This window comes from Tubulanus polymorphus, chromosome 11 (genome assembly GCF_964204645.1).
Source record: "Tubulanus polymorphus chromosome 11, tnTubPoly1.2, whole genome shotgun sequence".
NCBI lineage: Eukaryota > Metazoa > Nemertea > Palaeonemertea > Tubulaniformes > Tubulanidae > Tubulanus > Tubulanus polymorphus.
The window spans coordinates 3,602,035-3,621,019 of NC_134035.1; the positions used below are offsets into that span (position 1 = coordinate 3,602,035).

An 18,985-nucleotide genomic window follows, 5' to 3' on the forward strand; every position below is an offset into this window, starting at 1 on the left:
TTTTCCTTATAAAGAGTGGTTCGTTCGTTCGGTCGTTGTATCGGTGGAGATCGCATTTCGTGCATACATCGAGGTCGAGTGGAAATAAACTGGCGTCCTCTCTCTGGAGATGGCGAAGAAATATGGGAAATTAGCGGAACGTCCTCTCGTCTGACTCATTACGTATCGATATATTCGCATTAAGGGCTTGGTCATCACCACCAAAGTTCACTATATGTATGTATATATAATTATAGAGAGAGAGAGAGAGAGAGAGAGAGATATCCCACAAAAGTAACGAAAAAGAGTCCGAAAATGTTACTGTAGCTGGACTGTAGCGTTTCGACTTTATTCTAATAGTCATCTTCTAGAACAAAAGTAGATTGAGTATTCAGTATTCCCGAAGAAGTCTATTAGAATATAGACTATATTCTAATAGTCATCTTCTAGAACACAGTATTCAGTATTCCCGAAGAAGAATATTAGAATATAGACTATATTCTAATAGTCATCTTCTAGAACAAAAGTAGATTGAGTATTCAGTATTCCCGAAGAAGACTATTAGAATATAGACTATATTCTAATAATAGTCATCTTCAGGAATATTAGAATTCAGTATTCCCGAAGAAGACTATAATCATCTTCAGGAATACAGTATTCAGTATTCCAGAAGATGACTATTAGAATATAGTCGAAACGTCGAATAAACTACTCTAGCTCCGGTGACATTTTCGGACTTTCGCTTAAGCGATAATCAGTCGTTCGCTCAAACAACGCGACGAAGACGACAGCAACAAAATCGAATTGGCGCAAAAATTAGAACGAAAAATTTAAACGCACACCCGAATGGAGAATGGAATAAAACGCTCAAACCGCCAGAGGGGAAATTGTTTGAAGTTGCAGTTAAAGATTAATTTCGTGTCCTGATTTGTAAAACCGATAGCGTATTACCAACCGACGACCCGCGGCCGACATTTTTTTTATAATGGATACTACTTCTTGTTTCCGTCGATCGAAACCCGGTGATGCGTAACACCTTTAAAATACTAAGTAGTACTTCGACGATTCTGTAATGAATAAGATACGGTTTCGTCGATGTATTTTAGCCCCGGAGAATGTTCGAAGTTCGAAAACGTTTGATCCGTATAAGACAAATCGCGACAGCACGAGCTGCTTTAGTTACAGCTTTCGATCAATCCGCAGATAGCTAAAATTATCATCACGAAAATGATGGCAATTTGCTATGATTATTGTTTCGCTTGTTTATGCAGAGTCAAATCAATTGTGGGTTACTCCAGTACTTTCGTCAAATTTACATCAACGATTATACAACGAGCAATCTGATTTGTGCCGCAAGTTTTCGCGCGGTAAACCTGCGCATATACCTGCGCACCCGGTCTAGTGTGGCAGGGTTTCGTGCCGTGGTTGAGTGTAGCGGTGCCATCAGGTTCGAATCCCTACCGCGGGAATATGATACGTCTAAAATGACCGATTAGGTATCGAGGAATCGTCCTTTCGTGAAAAACCGAACTTCTTGGTCGACGTTTTGTTTTTCTCTGGCCTGTCCGCGTCGCTCCTTACACGGCAGTCAGCGCATATAGAGCGGCTTTCAAAGGGATCTGAACATTTCTTACGTCGATGCACAAATTTTTCTTCGCGCTCGCAATACACGGGTCTGTCCAACAACGATAGGCGCCGACGTGAACTGCTCGTTGAGATTCAGAAGACGTTTGAATATTTATGACCGCTCTGGGGGGTAGAGCGCGCGGAGAACAGAGCGTACTTGACGCCGCGCTCGAGTCGTCGCATTGATCCAGCTGTGTTCGGTAATGTCAAATTGCCAATTCTCAAACGCGACAACTCGATGCTGTCAATTCTATACCGTCTACTTATCAATATATTGATCAGTGGCCCTTCGACAGCTACTCGATATTGTACACGGTTTTAACGAGGCGCTTCCACGCGCGTTTGTAAGCGGACAATAATCGCGATGGCCTCGATAAATCAAATTATCGTCCAAGGCGAACTATATACTCGAAACATTTTAAACCGTGAAATTGGGATTTGTGTACGTGTTGATGGGTCAAGTTACGATGTTAAATTGGGTTCCATTCAGTGGATGGATTGATACGGAACCATTCTTTCAATACTATATTAGGCCTTTGTATACTAGATCGGGTAGTAGACCAGTAGTTGCTCAAAATTTGGCTTCAAAGATAAACATCGATAAAAAACAATATCCGTGTTGTGGCCATACTACGTAGAGCCCCATTGATAACGAAAAACACGATATAAAGTCCGAAAATGATTCCGTGGGCTAGTTCTTCCCGAAGATGACTATTAGAATGTAGTCGAAACGTTGAATAAACTACACTAACTCGAGGACACTTTTTCGGACTTATCATTTTTTGGGGATTCGCTGCATAAAGCTTTTTCTGGTTAACGTAAACTTACGAATGTTTGAGCAACTGGCCCCTTAGACTCTAAAAAGACTTTCCAGTGCGTGGTTCGGTTTATCAAATGATATTTTCTGCGGAGTTTAAACATTTTCTCGCGGGTTTTCCCCCATGCGATGTATGCGAATGAAAAAAAGAATTCAGTTTTTGTCCGCGGTGTCCGATCATCCCTACGTCATGTCGTCTTTGGGACTCGATTCGGGGGTTGAGGTGCAACGCGTCCTATATTCAAAAAAGTAGATTGAATATTCTCAATTTTTCCTCATTGCATTCGAATGAAATTATCCACGGTTGCTTGTCCTTGACCTTAGTTATAGCTCGTATTGAGATCGCGGCGACTTGAAAATGTATTCGTAAAAAGTCAACATACAATACGAAATATTCCCTATTCCTTTTTAGCACATCGGGTCCGTTTCACTGAACTGAACGGTTTTTGTTTTATAATGTGCTATGACGAAAATTAAAAAGGTGTGATATTATGATTGTATTTGCTATTATGAATCAAGTTAATCTATAAGCATTGCGCACTATGGCAACCTTGGCCATAGTCGACGGTAAGCATTGGTTCATGACACACAGAACAATTTTACAGAACCCTGAACTACTAACGAATTCTGTAAAAAGAGCTTCTGTGTGCGAATATCGATGGACTGGGCATTTAAATTTCGTTCAAAATTTTAAGAGTATTATGTTACTACCGATGATGAGATTTCTAAGTTGTTCTACGTTACGTGGCCGACCCTAACCTTTCGAATGAAAGATCCGACTATAGATCGGTGGCTGCAGCGGCGACAAGGTGAAAGATAAAATTGTTGTTTTGTTTTTCGTGTTTGTAGATATGTACGATACTCAGACGGAAATGACGTAAACGGTTTCGTTGAAAGGAAGTATCCAGCGATACGAAATATCAAACAAGATTAACCGATGCTAAATATAGTCGACGCGCGCAATGCCTAAAATGACTGTAGCGAACTGATATAAATATCAGTATAGTTAACAAATAAAAACCCACAGTAGATTTTGTAGAAAAAGTTTATTTCCTTTCGATGTTAATTCTAAACCTCATCTTCAGAGCAACTAAATCAATTATTTTAGTTCCTCTGGAGATGAGGTTTAGAATTAACCTCGAAGGTAGAATCGAGTCTATCCTGTTAGGATATAAACTTATTCTACAAATCTACTGTTGGTTTTTATTTTTCAATGCCCAAATGCTTCTGTCTAAAGCCCACGCTTAAATGTAAGCATATATATATATCAATATCATCAATCGGGTATTGAACTACAAAGGCTTGCAAACAAAATGTGATACTCGTCGACTATACTTTCCCTCGGTCGAGCAAACACAAAAAACAATGATCTCAAACTGACTGGATTTATTTGTAGATAAAACAAATGCTTTTTATTTTCGTTCTACAAAATATATTTCAACAGAATGAAACGAATATTGATATCACACTATATTTTTTTTAGATGTTAAGATTTTGTTCTATAACACAATATTTCGATATATTCATATAGTATCACTTATACAGATATATATATTTATATTTAAACAAAAATATACGATAATTTTTTTTCTGTCTTCAAAACAACCTATACAATACATCCTAATATCACGGGGTTTTTTATTGCCATTTGCTTCGCAGGCAAGCACCTTGAAGAATAGGTTTTATGATAATCCGAGAGAGCGAAAATTTGCTTGCGATTTTATTTTATTTTTTCGAGAAGGCAAAAAAATAGAACTAGTTTCGTATTTCACGTGGTATTCATTGTCTTCGTATTCTGGATAATTTCTAGGAATCAGACGTTGAATAAAATACGTAGCATGGATTATTTCCTTCCAACCGAAATATTTACATCATTCATAAATTGTATTTACACATAGTTTTAGTTTCAGAATCGGTATTTACAGTAACTCAATAGTGTTAATTAAACGCGTTCGTAATCGCTGACTCGCGTAACAAGCTGCACTGACATTGTCCAACTATGACCCCGAGACCTTTCGTTCTAAATCTAATAATATCGATAATGCATATAATTTTGTAATTCGCTTCGTAAGAATAGACTTTCTTTGTCTTTGAATTATCAGGAAGATGCTATTCGAACGCGGGTGCGATTTAGAATGAACTTTCGTTTCGAAGTCGGGGCGCAGCAAGAATTGTGGGTTGGCTTACGTGAACTGTTTTTGTTCTATTCTCAACTCCGAATAGAATTGTGAAAATTTATGATATAACGCGTTTTTGAAGCCGAGTTTAGCTCATATATTCGGTGATATCGGTGCGCGAAATTGCCTGGAATACTGATTTCACTGGTTACCGAAACCACCGTAGCCACCGTCACCATCGCAGATGAGCTAATACCGCTTCGAAAACACACATCGTCCAGAAAGTATGATTTTCATTGGATTACGTAACGCACACCGTTCTCATAGCGATAACAGTGAGGTGGTAATGGCTTAAGCCGATAACCCGCGCTGCTGGAGAGAAAAACGGATTTTGCGTCAATGCGTTTTAGTTATTGTTAAGTTCACCACCGAACTCCAGAATAGAGTATAAGGTTCAACCCCCAATAAATAGCTTTTTGCCGATTTCATCACTGTTTGAGTTGCGCCGAAACGAGAAACACCGCTTAGCGAATCGCTATTTCTCAAACCGTTTTTATCTTTATTTATTTCTTTTTGTTTTACTTTTCGTGTTCATTTTGTGCTGTGTGTGCGTTAGGCCTTAGTTTAGTCACCTCGTCAGGTCGTTCGATTTAGCAGCGATCGTTAACGCCTCAATTTCGTCTACGGTTTCAAGCTCCGTCATAGAACCGGTTCGACTCTGTGACGACTGTTTTCCTACTATCAACGTCCTATATATAACCGGAAACCCAATCAGATCCGATAGAAACAGCCGACTTCGATAGAATCGATATCATTGTCGGATGCAGAATATCGTATTAGTATCGAGATTTTCGCAGCAATTACTAAAATGAGTATATCGTCTTTTCAAACAGGGTTTTCATTTTTATCGTGGAAGCGGCATCAAAAAGCGATCAGTCAATTTTTGACATCGTTAAAAATAAAGACGTCCGTTCAATTTCCGAAATTAGTTCCGTATTCACGGGCATTTGGTCGTATCGTTTCGTTTATAAATTTCGCCGATGATTTTCAAAATCTTCGAGAAAATCGCGAGAGTAGAGTCTGTAATCTAAAATTTCTCAAAGGATGGCATCGGTAATCCCAAGGATTTAAGTATATTCTGCGTATTTTATGTGATAGGCTGATCTCTCCCGTAAACCGCAATGGAACGGTGTATAAGAGACACGTGCTAATAATGGGTTGGTAACGAATTCTGTCAGTTTCTATCGACGAGTGACTGTGTCTACAATTTGAAGAAAAAACCCACGGTTATGAAGAAAAACTGTGGGTGAAGTTTCGACTGGAGCCATTTTCAAAATAGCTTTGATAATGGTTCATAGCATTGAGTTGAAATTTCATTACCCTTTAAGTTTCGAAAATGGCTTATAGCATTGATACGAAACATCACTACTCTATAAGTTTTGGAAAGAAGCTCAGAGAATTGAGTCTAAAACATTACTATTTATCATAGTTCTGAAAATATGGCTCAAAGAATTGAGTCTGAACGTTTCTCTTAGTTTTCAAAAAAGGCTCATAGAATCGAGTCTAAACGTAAAAATACTCTTAAAATATTTTCCACAATATTAAAAGCGGTTGATAAAATGGCACTTGAGTCGAACATCGCTATACTTTCTTCATAATAGTCGGTTTTTTCTTCGATCGTAAATTCGGTTACAATCATTGCGCATCGAATCGAAATAACTAATGCGGCCCCGAACGCTATTCGCCGGTTAAAAACATATCGTCCGCACGGCCGTCGTTGTCATCCCATGTCGTCGGTGTCCGTCACGCAAATATAATTAAGTAAAACGAAACTAAATCCGAACGATTTTTCTTAAATCTTATTTACTTTAATAATAATATATGATAATGAAATAATGATTCAGTCAACGAAACCTGTTTTTTTTCTAACGCATTTTCCTTCAGATTTTGTTTTACATCTCGGCGATGTTTGTATACACTGTATTGCGCGTAATACATACATATACATACGTGCTGGAGACGAGTCTCAAATGTTTCTACTCACCATTTTTGTCAAATAACTTCAGGACATTTTCCGATATAGGTTTATCCAAAGGTCCGGCACTTCTTTTGCCCCAAATATCCAAACCCCATTTACGTTTGCCCCACAATCCATTGTTCCATCTACTGATGGTACGTTTTTTGTCACTTCCGCTTCCGTTCGAGTCTCGTTTTCCCCACATGCTCGTTTTCCACTTCCGCTTATCCGGTTGGCTGTCTTCGACGTTTCGTTTGCCCCACATGCCAGTATTCCACTTCTGCCTTTTACCCCAGAGTTGCATTTTGCCCCACGCCGCGCCGCGCTTGCCCCACAAGTTCATCGTTTTAAACGCCCTCTTATTATCGAAATCAGAATCGGCTAGTTCGGACGACCGCTTACCCCAAAGGTCCATGCCGCTTTTGAACGCGCGCTTATCGGAGTCTAGTTCGCTCGATCGCTTGCCCCACATGCCGGTATTCCACTTTCGCTTATCGTTTTCGAAATCGCGTTTTCCCCACAAGTTCGTTTTCCACTTTCGTTTCGCTTCGTCAATTTCATTACTGCCTTCGACGCTATTTCGTTTGCCCCACATCGACGTTTTCCATTTTCGTTTATCGGTGGCGTCGGCGGCTCGTTTGCCCCACATGCCCGTTTTCCAGCGACGCTTTTCCATCGCGTCATCGTCGTCGTCCCGTTTTCCCCACATCGAAGTTTTCCATTTTCGCTTTTCGTCGTCGATGTCTCCAGCGGCCGCGACGTCGCTGCGTTTGCCCCACATGTTCGTCTTCCATTTTCGTTTATCGAGTTCGCTGAGCGGCACCGCCCCGATTTCCTTGCCGATCGGGCGGTTTAGTTTGTCATCTTCGGTTTCAGTTTTATCACTGGCTATTGAAACGATCACGCACGCCACGAGAACTCCAACACTCATAAACAACGCTTTCGACATGGCAACTTCCAATTTTGGCAGCCGAAATCTAGAAAAAATGAACGAAAGAAAACATAATTAGATATTGTATCGAAGAAGTCGTAGGCCCGTACGATTCACGGTCGGAACCAGGGACGAGTAATAAGGGTCTCGACAATTCAAATTTCCATAGGTAGAGGGGGGCAATTAATTGAAAAAAGGCATTGTGGGGTTTTACAAGGGTCTTATATAAGACACCTTATCCACTTTTGAATACGTTCGTATTGTGGCTAAGCAGATTTTCAACAAAACTGCCCCCTTTTTTCCCTTGGAAAGCACCTATTTCTGATGTACGACGACATCGTAACATCGACATAAACGTCTTAGAGTCACTGGGGCAGTCAAAATTTTTAGGGGGTTTAACAAGGTTGTCATAAAAGACCCCCCGGATACCGTCTTGATGATTCGTATCAATGCGTCAATATATACCATCAGATATTCGAACAATGAAATGAAGACAATGGTATTTACGCCATAGATCGAGAGGAGATGCTTAGTGTATGAACGCGTGTGCGCGCGGGTTAGTTCTGGTCTATAATTGATGAATAGAAATTACTCTGCGGATTCGTCTAATTGAACTCATAAACTAACAATTTCCTGTGTATGTCTGTGCGGAGCTGTACGATATCCTGTATTGTCGTCGGTCGTTGTCGCGCTAATTTGAACGTCGTGCGATGTGTACGAACGGCTACCGCTCGACGACGATCATTAGAAAATCCGGTTGCATTTTTAGTCATAGCTATATACACTTTTTGACGCCGTAAAAATCGTTACAATAATTCTTATATACACTGATACCTAGTATGCGATATTCAACGGGTTCTGTTTGAGTCGATGTGCACTACGTCATCAATATTAGTGTTTCAAAATATCAATTACAATATTGTGAATTTTGGCGTTCATTTTGTATTCAGATATTTTTCATAACTCTGAAATTTTATTTTTGATAAATCTTAATGACTATTGAAAGGATGTGCACTACGTCATAAATGTATCGGAGCTAGACTGGTTGACGGTCAACTCAATACAATTATCGATAGTAAAATTCGGAATTTCTCGTTGAGAGGCCATCTATGGTATATCAAATTTGGCCGAAGGGGAATACCATTCTTGTTACTTAATCGACTCGAAACTGCTACCGAAATATTGGAAAATATCGTCTAAAATCGTTTAGATTTTGAGTATTTGACTCAATAGACGGTATAGTAAGCGATGCCAAGGCGTGGCAAGTTGATATACAGGGTGAAACATCTAGTAAAGTAAGTACCAATTAATAAGCGAAAATTTCTATGAGATTTCAAATCGCGCATTCTAGCTATCGGTAATGGAAAACTTGATATTTGATATATTTGAGGTATATACCGCACGATCATTGGCCGTCTAGACACCGAATGCATTACGTAACAAATTGATGCTGATTTCGCGTGACTATTTGATAAACTATTTACATACTGACAACAACATCGAATTGTTTATATCTTGTCGCATTCCGCGCCGCTCCGTCGAACGAAGCGCCATAATACGCTTTCTTTCGTTCGTGAATAAAACATATCTAAATTAATCGAAATGCTACGAATTGGTTAATACCTGAAATGGCTTTATTACCGGCGAAGCTTTCATTTCGTATTAGCGCAACGTTCGATCACCACCCAGCACACGCTATATTTATATATATATATATATATGCAGCGCCGAAAAGGTTTACGGATTTATTTCGATTTAACGGCACATTTCCCATCCACCTCGGGCTACTTTTTTTCACGCGTGATCTCGCGCAGGCGGAATTTCGCCGGATTAGATTCGCGACACGACCGAAGAGCGAGTTACGTAAAATAACAACGAAAGGCCGCGCTGAAATTATCATATAGAGTAGAGTATAGGCTTAGATTCTCGACAAAAATTCTATAAAAGAATATGGCTTTGTTTACACCTAGCCTTCTTATGTCGGCTACCCTCAGGCACACACCAGGTGCGCGTAGATACATGCGCAGGTTTTCCGCGAAAAACCCGGGCTAGAATGAAACAGGATTTCTGATTGGCTTATAATGACATCATCCAAGCTGCGTACTCGGTCTAGTGTGGCAGGGTCTCGATGTCAATAGGTTCGAATCCCTGCCGACGGAGGATGGCCTTATCCCGCTGAGTTACTGAGGTCGCTTGGCCGCGTATGGTTTGTATGGCCGACTATCAGTCACGCCATCTAGTGTCGGAACCGAACTGAATTATCACCGTCGAAACGGCGTAAAATGAACGGAAAATGACGTATCCGCGGGGTACATCGTCAGTATCGCATTCCATTTGCTGATAACGTTCAAAATTGAATTCGACTTCATTTCTCGCTCACAAACGCAAAAAAAAGCGCATGGGAGAAACTCGAAGAAAAAGTAACGGGGCTATTCGAGCTAAGTAAAGAAAAAAGATGAGGAAGCGAAACAAATTAGGACTCTCGATTGGCCACAGTTTCAAGCAAGACGGCGCAAGTGCGTGTGCCCTCTGTCCCCGTCGCTCAAGTGCAACGGGGTACTGTGGCAAGCGAGCATTCCACCAGGTTCGTTAGTGGCACTATAGTTTACCGCGATACCCTGCTTCATTTTGCTGATAAGTAAATCAATTATCAGTGAAATCTATACCATAAACTGAGTGAGAAATTGAAATTTATATCTATTCAAATGCGACTCATTTGATAATTTTCGGATTTGGAATAAAAGTCAAAATTTCATCGAAAATTACGTTGAAAATAAACTGCGAATGAGCCAGTTTTTTTTGTGCCGTCTCGAAAGTGTCGGTAAGTTGAACAGAATAGGTTTCCTTATTTTCCACTCTATGATACTATATCGGGACACACCCTTACGAAAGGCCGCCTCGATACGTCTTGGAGTACGAGGTGCAGCGACTCGGTGGAAAAAGATATTCATTCAATTGAGAGGGTTCGAATTTTCATCGCATATGAAATATCAAAACATTTTATTCGATATTAAAACGGTCGGATCTTTCGCGTGAAAGACTCGGTTGCGGATCTATCAACGATACCCGCCGGCAGTCGCTCTTTGTGTAAGGCTCTGGAAATTTCTACCGACCCTTTCGACGGCGGCGACGGCTATCTCTGCGACGGCAACTTTTTTAAGGCGATTTTCGTCTCACCGTAATTTCGAAGTCGTCCTGACGATAGAGTTGGCGATGTAACTAACGAAGTTGCTGAGAGCTTCCGCCCACGAGGACGATTCCCGAGGCAAGATAAACCGCTGACCGAACTATTTTCCAGCCATTAAATCATTTTCAGGAACCCATAAACCCTGCAGTTCGTAAAAGGCAGGACGCCGCCATCCCGTTTTATGATTCATTTCTATTATTCTATATTTGAAAATAAACTCTGAAATTTGAATTACACTCGTATTCTTTAGCAACATTAAGTTAAATTCCGTCAAAAATTCCAAATGTTCCTCGAGGGAAATGTAACAAAAATGTAATAACATTTTGTTCCAAGTTTATATATAGTATTGGGGTTTGTGTCACCTTTGATCTGTCGAAGGGCGCCCGTAATCGAAAAGCAATCGGGTTTAGTCTAATTTTAGACGTTAGTTTCGAGAAAATCGGAAAGCGATGGCGAATGACCCGAGAGAGATAGAGGGGGGGGGGGTGAGAAACTCTTACAGATTCTAGCCGGCGGGTTTAATACCTCGAAATAACCAAAAACGGCGACTTCGTTCGGCAAAGTCACTTACGATATGAGGAAAAAATGCAATTTACGAATAATTCGATAGGTATTCCGTCCGCGTGATTGGTTTTACCGAGAAAAATGCCAAAATTTGTTTCTCTCTTTTTCCAAGAGAGACTAACCTTCATCGACTGCGCGAACCTTGCCCGGACGAGGCAAAATCTAATCGGTAAAGTAAACAAATTATTCCGTATAATCGGCCAGTTCGGCAAAACGCGTACTCTAATTTATCGCGGTACATTCACGACGACGGCCGTATACGGGTAATTAAACAGTAGGCGTATGTAACCACTCTAGTTTCTTGATTACCATATTGTCTTCAACGAAAATAACGCGCAGCCGCTTTAATCTTCCCATTCGAACATTCAATTGCGATTCCATTTCGCTTAATGCGAGCGCCATTTGATCGGTATATTTTCCTTTTACTTTCGCTCTGAACTATATTGCACAATCGCCCACAACCGTCCATTTTACCGAGACGACAGTTCGCCGGGAAAAGCCGAATATTCTTAATCGGCCTTTGATGTCGGATGAGGTATCATGAACGGCCTAAATAATGAATAACGCGATGTCGATTTCAGACGTCGGCGTCGATGATCGTGCATTGGCGTCTTTATATATTGAATAAGACAGTTTTCCTCGGCAATTATCTAATGACCCCAGTGGTTTTATTATATCTACGTTGCGGGATCGGGATTACCTATATAGTTACTTAGCAGTAAACACGACGGGCTTCGTCTCGCTATCATCTGAGACAATCCTTTTCGAAAGACGCGATCGCGCTAATTGCTTACCGATAAATCTAAATTGCTTTCGATAGCCTTATACGTTTCTATTCGATTATGTAATAATCTGCGCGGCCGTCGGGCCTTTTTTGAATCAAGTCCGCTAATGGAAGTTTTTACATTAAATCTAAAAACCCATTCGTTTACGAATGCTTATGATAAACACACCCGACGACGGTGTCCAGGTTGAGATCGAAACGTCGTGTATTTTCAAAATATGTTTTGATTCAATAAAATCATCGGTTTTTTATACTTTCAATCCATAAATTATCGGTTTTTTATCATATCGTTCCCACTCTCTAACGTTTGCTAGCGGCCACCATATTCAGACTAGTTTTGGTTTCTGTATCATTTTAAGCGAATGAACATATCTTATATGGATTTTAGTATTGATAAGCGATGACGATGATCATTATTACGATAACTATTAATATTTCTATTATTAATTGTTTATTTTTTCGCTATCCAAATACACTCAAGCCCGTGGCCAGGATTTTGAAAGGGGCGTTCTTAGATTATATAAAAAGGCCCGCACACGCAGGGGTCCTCTCCAGAAAATTGTAATAAAACGCCCTTCCCTAAAATGCTCTCTCCGAGCATTTAGTCAATATTATTTATACTCAAACTTTGGTCACGAGAATTTGAAAGTAGATAGTAGTCAATCAATAATTAGTTAATCAAAAAATTATTCTACTCGAATAAAGAAGGGCATTTTCTAAAAAAGGGGGCGTTCATTCGAACGGCTGAATCCCTCGGCTTGTCGTATTCGACATCATTTCCAAATTATGAATCTCCCGAAAGATAAAATATATCCTTTCCGTTCACCTATCAACATAAGCGACATTTGAAATATCAAAGCGTCGCATCGAAGTTTCTTGAGCACAAAGCACCGAATAAATGTTTAGAATCTTTTTTCTCTTCTTTTCAGTGTAGAAATGCAGTTCAAAAATACCGAAATTGCCAGCGAAGCCGAAAGTACCGAAGGTAATGTGTTAAATCTTTCTCTTTTTGAACGACATCGATATACTCGACGAAATCAGAAATTATCAATAGAACCAACTGAAAAGAAATCAGAGAATCGAGATACAACAACTGATTATCATATACCTACCGGAATGAAAAGGTGTTCGGGTCGTTTAGTCTTAACTTGTTCGGCTAGAGTTTTATCCTGCTTGTATCAACTTGACATGCAAATATTCTTACGAGTATTCAGTGCCGCCGACTTTGGTTCGTGCTGCTGTCTGGCTGTAAGTTCCGCGTTGCACTGAGCTAACCTGTTTGTAAATCACTTTCAAAACCGCGCTCTCTACGTGCGCGTTCGCGTGTGCGCGCGTAGTTTTAATTTATGCGCTTATGTGTAGACGTCACGCGCGGCGATTTTCGACCGTTACTCGCCGGAATCTGCTCCGCCAGTCGGGGCAAATTTCTCGATAAATTTACGCCGCGCGAAATGCCGTTAAAAGCGCGTTCGGCGATTGCGGCGGTTGGACGCGAGAGAGAGAGCGAGCGAGTGAGCTAGAGAACAACGTGCCTATCTTCTGAAGACGAGCTCTGTGTGTCTCTCGTTAACGCGTGGCGTGTGTACTTATATACGCGCCGAGTCGAGACTGTTGCAAAGTTGACAGCGAATCAACGAACAGCTCGATCTCGCTCGCAAGATTCCATACGGCGAAAAGCTACGCGGCACACGCGATTCCTTGAAACGCGGAAAATCATATTCTTACATAAGATCGACCGCGTTTACTTCTAGTTATACACGACTTTGAACTTTCGGCAATCGGCGGAAATACATTCGACCACCGTTTCGTCGGTTGATCTATAACATTTCGCCCGTAAAGGTCGCTAGAAATTCTTCTTGTTTACGACTAAAGGTGACCTTAACGAAATCCTCGGGGCTTGACTCATCGTTTATTCCTGAAAATCGTATCCTGTTAGGTTTACGGGCATTTCGCTTTGCTTATAATGCGGACCTTCTTGGACGCTCGAAGGTAAAAACGACAACAATGAATATACGCTCGTAATTCAAGGGTTCTAATACGGAGTTCATCGCCAGTTTTGTAAAGAACTTGTAGGCCTATCGGACCGGGAGATCATAGGACAAGTCCAAACTTGTATTCGATTTCTGAAGGCGAATGCGGGTCTTTCTTTTTCGGATTTTGGGTGCTCAAGCCCTTAACCTTCCACGCTATACGGGCCTGCCCTGCGTATGCGAAAAATTCTTCAGTTTCTTCAAAGGTTGATAAAAATATTAAGAATCAACGAAAATAATACCGATGAATATTCAACACTGTACTTCAGAATAACAAATGTATGGTAATAATGCTTTAGGTCAAATTCTCGCTGACGAGTAAGAAATAGTTGAATTATGCATTTTACTACTAAAATGCCGAGTGTAAGGACGGCGTGCTTGTAGCCTCGCGCCGTCTTGACGGAGAGTGGGGAAAAATTGCGTAACGCGTTCGAAAAATTTGTTCGTTATTTCAGCTGTAAACCATAAAATATCCACTTGTCGTTTTGATCAAACGTCTAATTTTGAAATCATCGCTACATCATGGCTTCATTTGTGCTAAGGCACGGATTCCGCGATAATCAAGCTAATACTCGAATTAACTAATAACGCGACGGGGCTAAACTGGTGATTTCAGGCCCCGTGGCACGAGTGGATTACACCACCGAGTGTACGGATGACGAGACAGTGTATTCTAGTCGTCGGGGATGCAATGCACCGTCACCCGCTGTAGCTGCTGCAGCCGCTGCAACTGTCGAGGAAATGTATTCGTTCGTCGCTCAAAAGTGAATAAATTCGAAACGTGTTCGTATTTCTATGATTCCACGGAAAATAGATCAACAAATTTATGTTGAATAATTAACTATTTCACAGTATAAATTGCTAGCGACAATTTTCGCGGTTTCGGAATACTTTTGTCGAGTAATGGGGGTCGTTTTTTCACTTGTCTTAAAAACTATTTATGATGCGTATTATATTTCACCGGTCCTTTGACGATGCATTTTGACAACAGCAGCAACATCTTAACCCCAGTTATGTTATAAGCTATTCATTTTTTTCAATCATTTTCGAGATTCCAATACACTCCGAAATAAAAACTAAGTTCGTTTATTTTTTTTTCTAGATTATTCAAACACGAAATTAACAATTTTATTTCATTTCATTGCGTTACTCTATTCAATTGTAGGAATTCCTAACAACATCGGCAATAGAAAAATACAGGAATCTATTCAAGTCGTATAGGTTTTTGAAATCTATTTTAAAACGGCGATGTAATCAAATTTTCCATTAGACGAAATTCGATACACTTGTCGCGAATCAAAGTTAAAACAGCCACAACGTTAAACTTTACCTGAATAGTCGCTCGTATTTATAAACGCCACCTTCGGCGAAATCGATGTTTTAGTCATCGTTTTATTACTGCCGAAACTCGAGACCCGTCGCGTATCAGTCGCACAAAGTGATGTAGTTCCCAATCGAAATGATCAGCTAAATGCGGACCGAATTTGAGATCCTTTCTGTACGAGTTTTACTTTTGTTACGCACCGAAAGTGATATGTCAATTATGAACGCTATCAAAGCGCATAAACATGTTCTATATAGATCCCCCCAGAAGGTACAATCGATGACTTATAGTTTATCTTGCAACTCGATTCCGTCGTTCAAAAATTTTCGATCGTGATTTCGTTGTCGACGCGCGCGACCTTTTCCTTTGATGTGTGGAGCGCCGATCGTTGAACTTTGAAAGCTAAAAGGAAGCGAAAAAAAAACACACAACAAACATCCATAATCTGAAAGGACTCGGCTTGTATTCCCGCGTGCTCAAAGTTCAGGTTAAATTCACGGAAAGCGCTATAGAAATCTGTACGGAGATGAATTTGATTGGAAATTTCTTGCTCGTCATTTAAAACCTAATTTCCGTGTAAGAAATCTCCATCGTGGCCTTTGTGTTTAATCTTAACAAAAAGGTTACATGATCATGATTATAATAAGTAACAATAGTAACAATTAGACCGTTATCTCTGACCAGTATAGTGATTGGCCGTTGTTCAAATATGATAGATATTTCTAACCCAAAAAAATCTTTAAAGAATACTTTTGGAATCCCATGGCTTATAGATTTGAGACCAACTTAGTAGTTCTATAATCAATCTAACAACTGGATATCAGCCTTAAGATTTTGAGACCACTTTTGGACCTATTGGACTTTCTGAAGTCACGACCGTGCAACTGGACCCAGAAGTCCAAGAACATGTAATCGAATTGATAAAGGACCGCCCGCGGTGTATGGCTGCATCGAGATGAAATGAACCGTCGTCGTATCGGTAAATATAGCATTATTAATAACTGATAACTATACAGTCATCTGATGAAATTAGGTTTAGATTCATGTTTCACTGGAAGGCGTCGCGAGTGTTGCGTGTTTGTGTTTTTACACTTTGTTATGAATTTACTTGTATAGTATAAAGTTCGGCAGGCAAGTGTGTTTGCCTCGGCCGCGTATACGTATTGCCTGTCGCCGATACACACCTTTTGTTTATACAAGCAAAATTAATGTTGACATCGAATGGCAATAGAATCATAATTACGTGATGGTGTAATCTAATACATCGAAGCCAACACGGCGCTAAATTAAAACTAAATGGCGATCTGTGTAAACCGCTTGTAGACGAACAGAATGCTGGTATTCCGCTTGAGGTGTGTTGTTACTATACAGCGAAGTAGATCGCGAGGCCTTGATATCGGTCATCGAGAATCCGTATATTCCTCGCGATTTTATTAGAAGCGGTTAATAATACGTCGAAAATAAAGTCAGGCACCTGTTTTACGCGTGAAGTCATCAAACACGTTTCTGGTGTACGTATCTATATCGACGTATCCTTTTTTGTCGTGAAACAACTTGACGTGGTTTTAATGAGATAGATTTACTACGTATTTCATAAATGCGGGTTACGTTTTAATAGTGACCGCGTGAGTTGTAGTGGCAGGCGTGGCGAATATAGTCTTTGTATATACGAAAATTAGAAATTAGAAAATCAAAAAAAAAATGTTTTCAGTTCGAAGCTTCCGCGTTACTGGACTACTCCGTGAAATGCCCCTGTAACTTTGCGGCGATTGGCGTGGTAGTAAATTGCCAAACTTTGTTCCATTGTTTTTCGTCGTTAAAATTGATTCGTGCAGAACGTATATTTAAGTTACAGATTCTATTTAGAAAAGCAGGTTCAGTCAACACTGTCGATCGCAGTGTTACGTCTAGAGTTGGGCCAGTGATAACAACGGATTTAAAAACATGTTAACGCGGACTATTTCTATCGCTTGTAAATATACGTTGCTTGTTTACCTTAAAACAGTGATTGACCCCGTTTTTTATTTGATTGGTAGATTTAGTTTGATTTGTTTTGATTTGGTGTCCCTTACAAACCCACCACCACCTGCTGGGAGCGAAACAGGGGGTTTGATTTAGAAATCGGAAATCTCGAAATACAAATATCATAGTTGTGCGATCGGCGGTCGAATTTACAGAATTGTTTGTTTAAATCGAAGTACATAATTGCAAAATTCAAATTGTCTGCAGATCACCAGGCGGACCAGCAATAACAGCTGATTTAGATTTAAAGATGTACGGACGCACATCATCGGCTCGGTCCGTTGCGAATCGGTCCACGTCAGGTTCAGACCAAATTAGAACACGGACTATCGATAGCGCGCGCGCGGCTTATTCGAACGATTCGGGTCGCAAATTGGAAACTGTGTTGATGGATACGCCTTCGTCGTCGAGATCGAGTTTCCGCTCAAACTCGGGAACAATATTCCGCGTCCCGATGTTGATCGCGTTCGGCGCGGAACGAGGTAATTTCGATTCGCACGCGGCAAAAACGAATTACTATCACCATCTGGACCGCCGATACGTATCGACTAACGCGTCTATTGTCACCTCGTTGTCGCCGACGTATTCAATTCGGAAATTCGACGCGTTCGTCAAAATGAGAATCGACCCCCGTGTCAAGCGCGCGGAAAATGGATAATTACGCGAATATACGAAATCTCATCTCGCAGTAAATTAAAGCGTGAATGGTAATTGAATCGGAAAAAACCGCCGTTAAGCGGGCGTCAGAATGGGATATCGGTACATACCAGATGGCGCTACAATACACTCACAAATACATAGTTAATAACGTAGTGGAAATATGTTCATTTTCGATGAACTGGATTTCTAGGCTCCCGAATGGAAATTTTGTCAAACAAGTCATCACATAGATAAGAGATCAAAGATATACGTTCCCAATGAGTGTATGGTATAGTTTTACTGGAAATTGATTTACTAATTTACCTAGAAAGGTTCACTCGAATTTGATTGAAATGTAGTAGAAATTGAAGCGCCGTTACCGAGTAACCACTAGCAAACCTGGCGGATCCTCGCCTACCATATGTAGAATCCTCGAACGAGAACGACCACGACCACGACCACGACCACGACCACGACCACGACCACGACCACGACCACGACCACGACCACGACCACGACCACGACCACGACCACGACCACGACCACGACCACGACCACGACCACGACCACGACCACGACCACGACCACGACCACGACCACGACCACGACCACGACCACGACCACGACCACGACCACGACCACGACCACGACCACGACCACGACCGCGACCGCGACCACGACCACGACCACGACCACGACCACGACCACGACCGACCGACCGACCCTCTACACTCACGCAGTCTCGGCGCGCTGTATCCGCAAACCTCCAACGATTCAACGCCGCAAAACGAACAGACGTTTCGCTCTCCTCGTTTGACATTCTATTTTATCGGCCATTTTATCGTCGTCATAAATCTGAATTTCATAAATGAAGCGACGATGAATGCGTGGCTCGCTGACCCGATCGGCCGTGTTTAAGTGCGTCGTACGTCGATGCGTCTCGCGCAT

The 18,985-nt window shown here is 41.0% G+C and overlaps 1 protein-coding gene across 1 annotated transcript; it reads right to left on the minus strand.

Moving 5' to 3' along the window:
- Nucleotides 1–3,836: 3,836 nt before the first annotated feature.
- On the minus strand, nt 3,837–13,566 carry LOC141913225 (uncharacterized). Its single transcript, XM_074804698.1, has 2 exons — nt 13,135–13,566; nt 3,837–7,533 (listed from the first exon to the last, which is right to left on the minus strand). Exon 2 carries the CDS (start codon nt 7,503–7,505, stop codon nt 6,576–6,578), a length of 930 nt encoding a protein of 309 aa, XP_074660799.1. The 5' UTR covers nt 7,506–7,533; nt 13,135–13,566; the 3' UTR covers nt 3,837–6,575.
- Nucleotides 13,567–18,985: the final 5,419 nt, after the last annotated feature.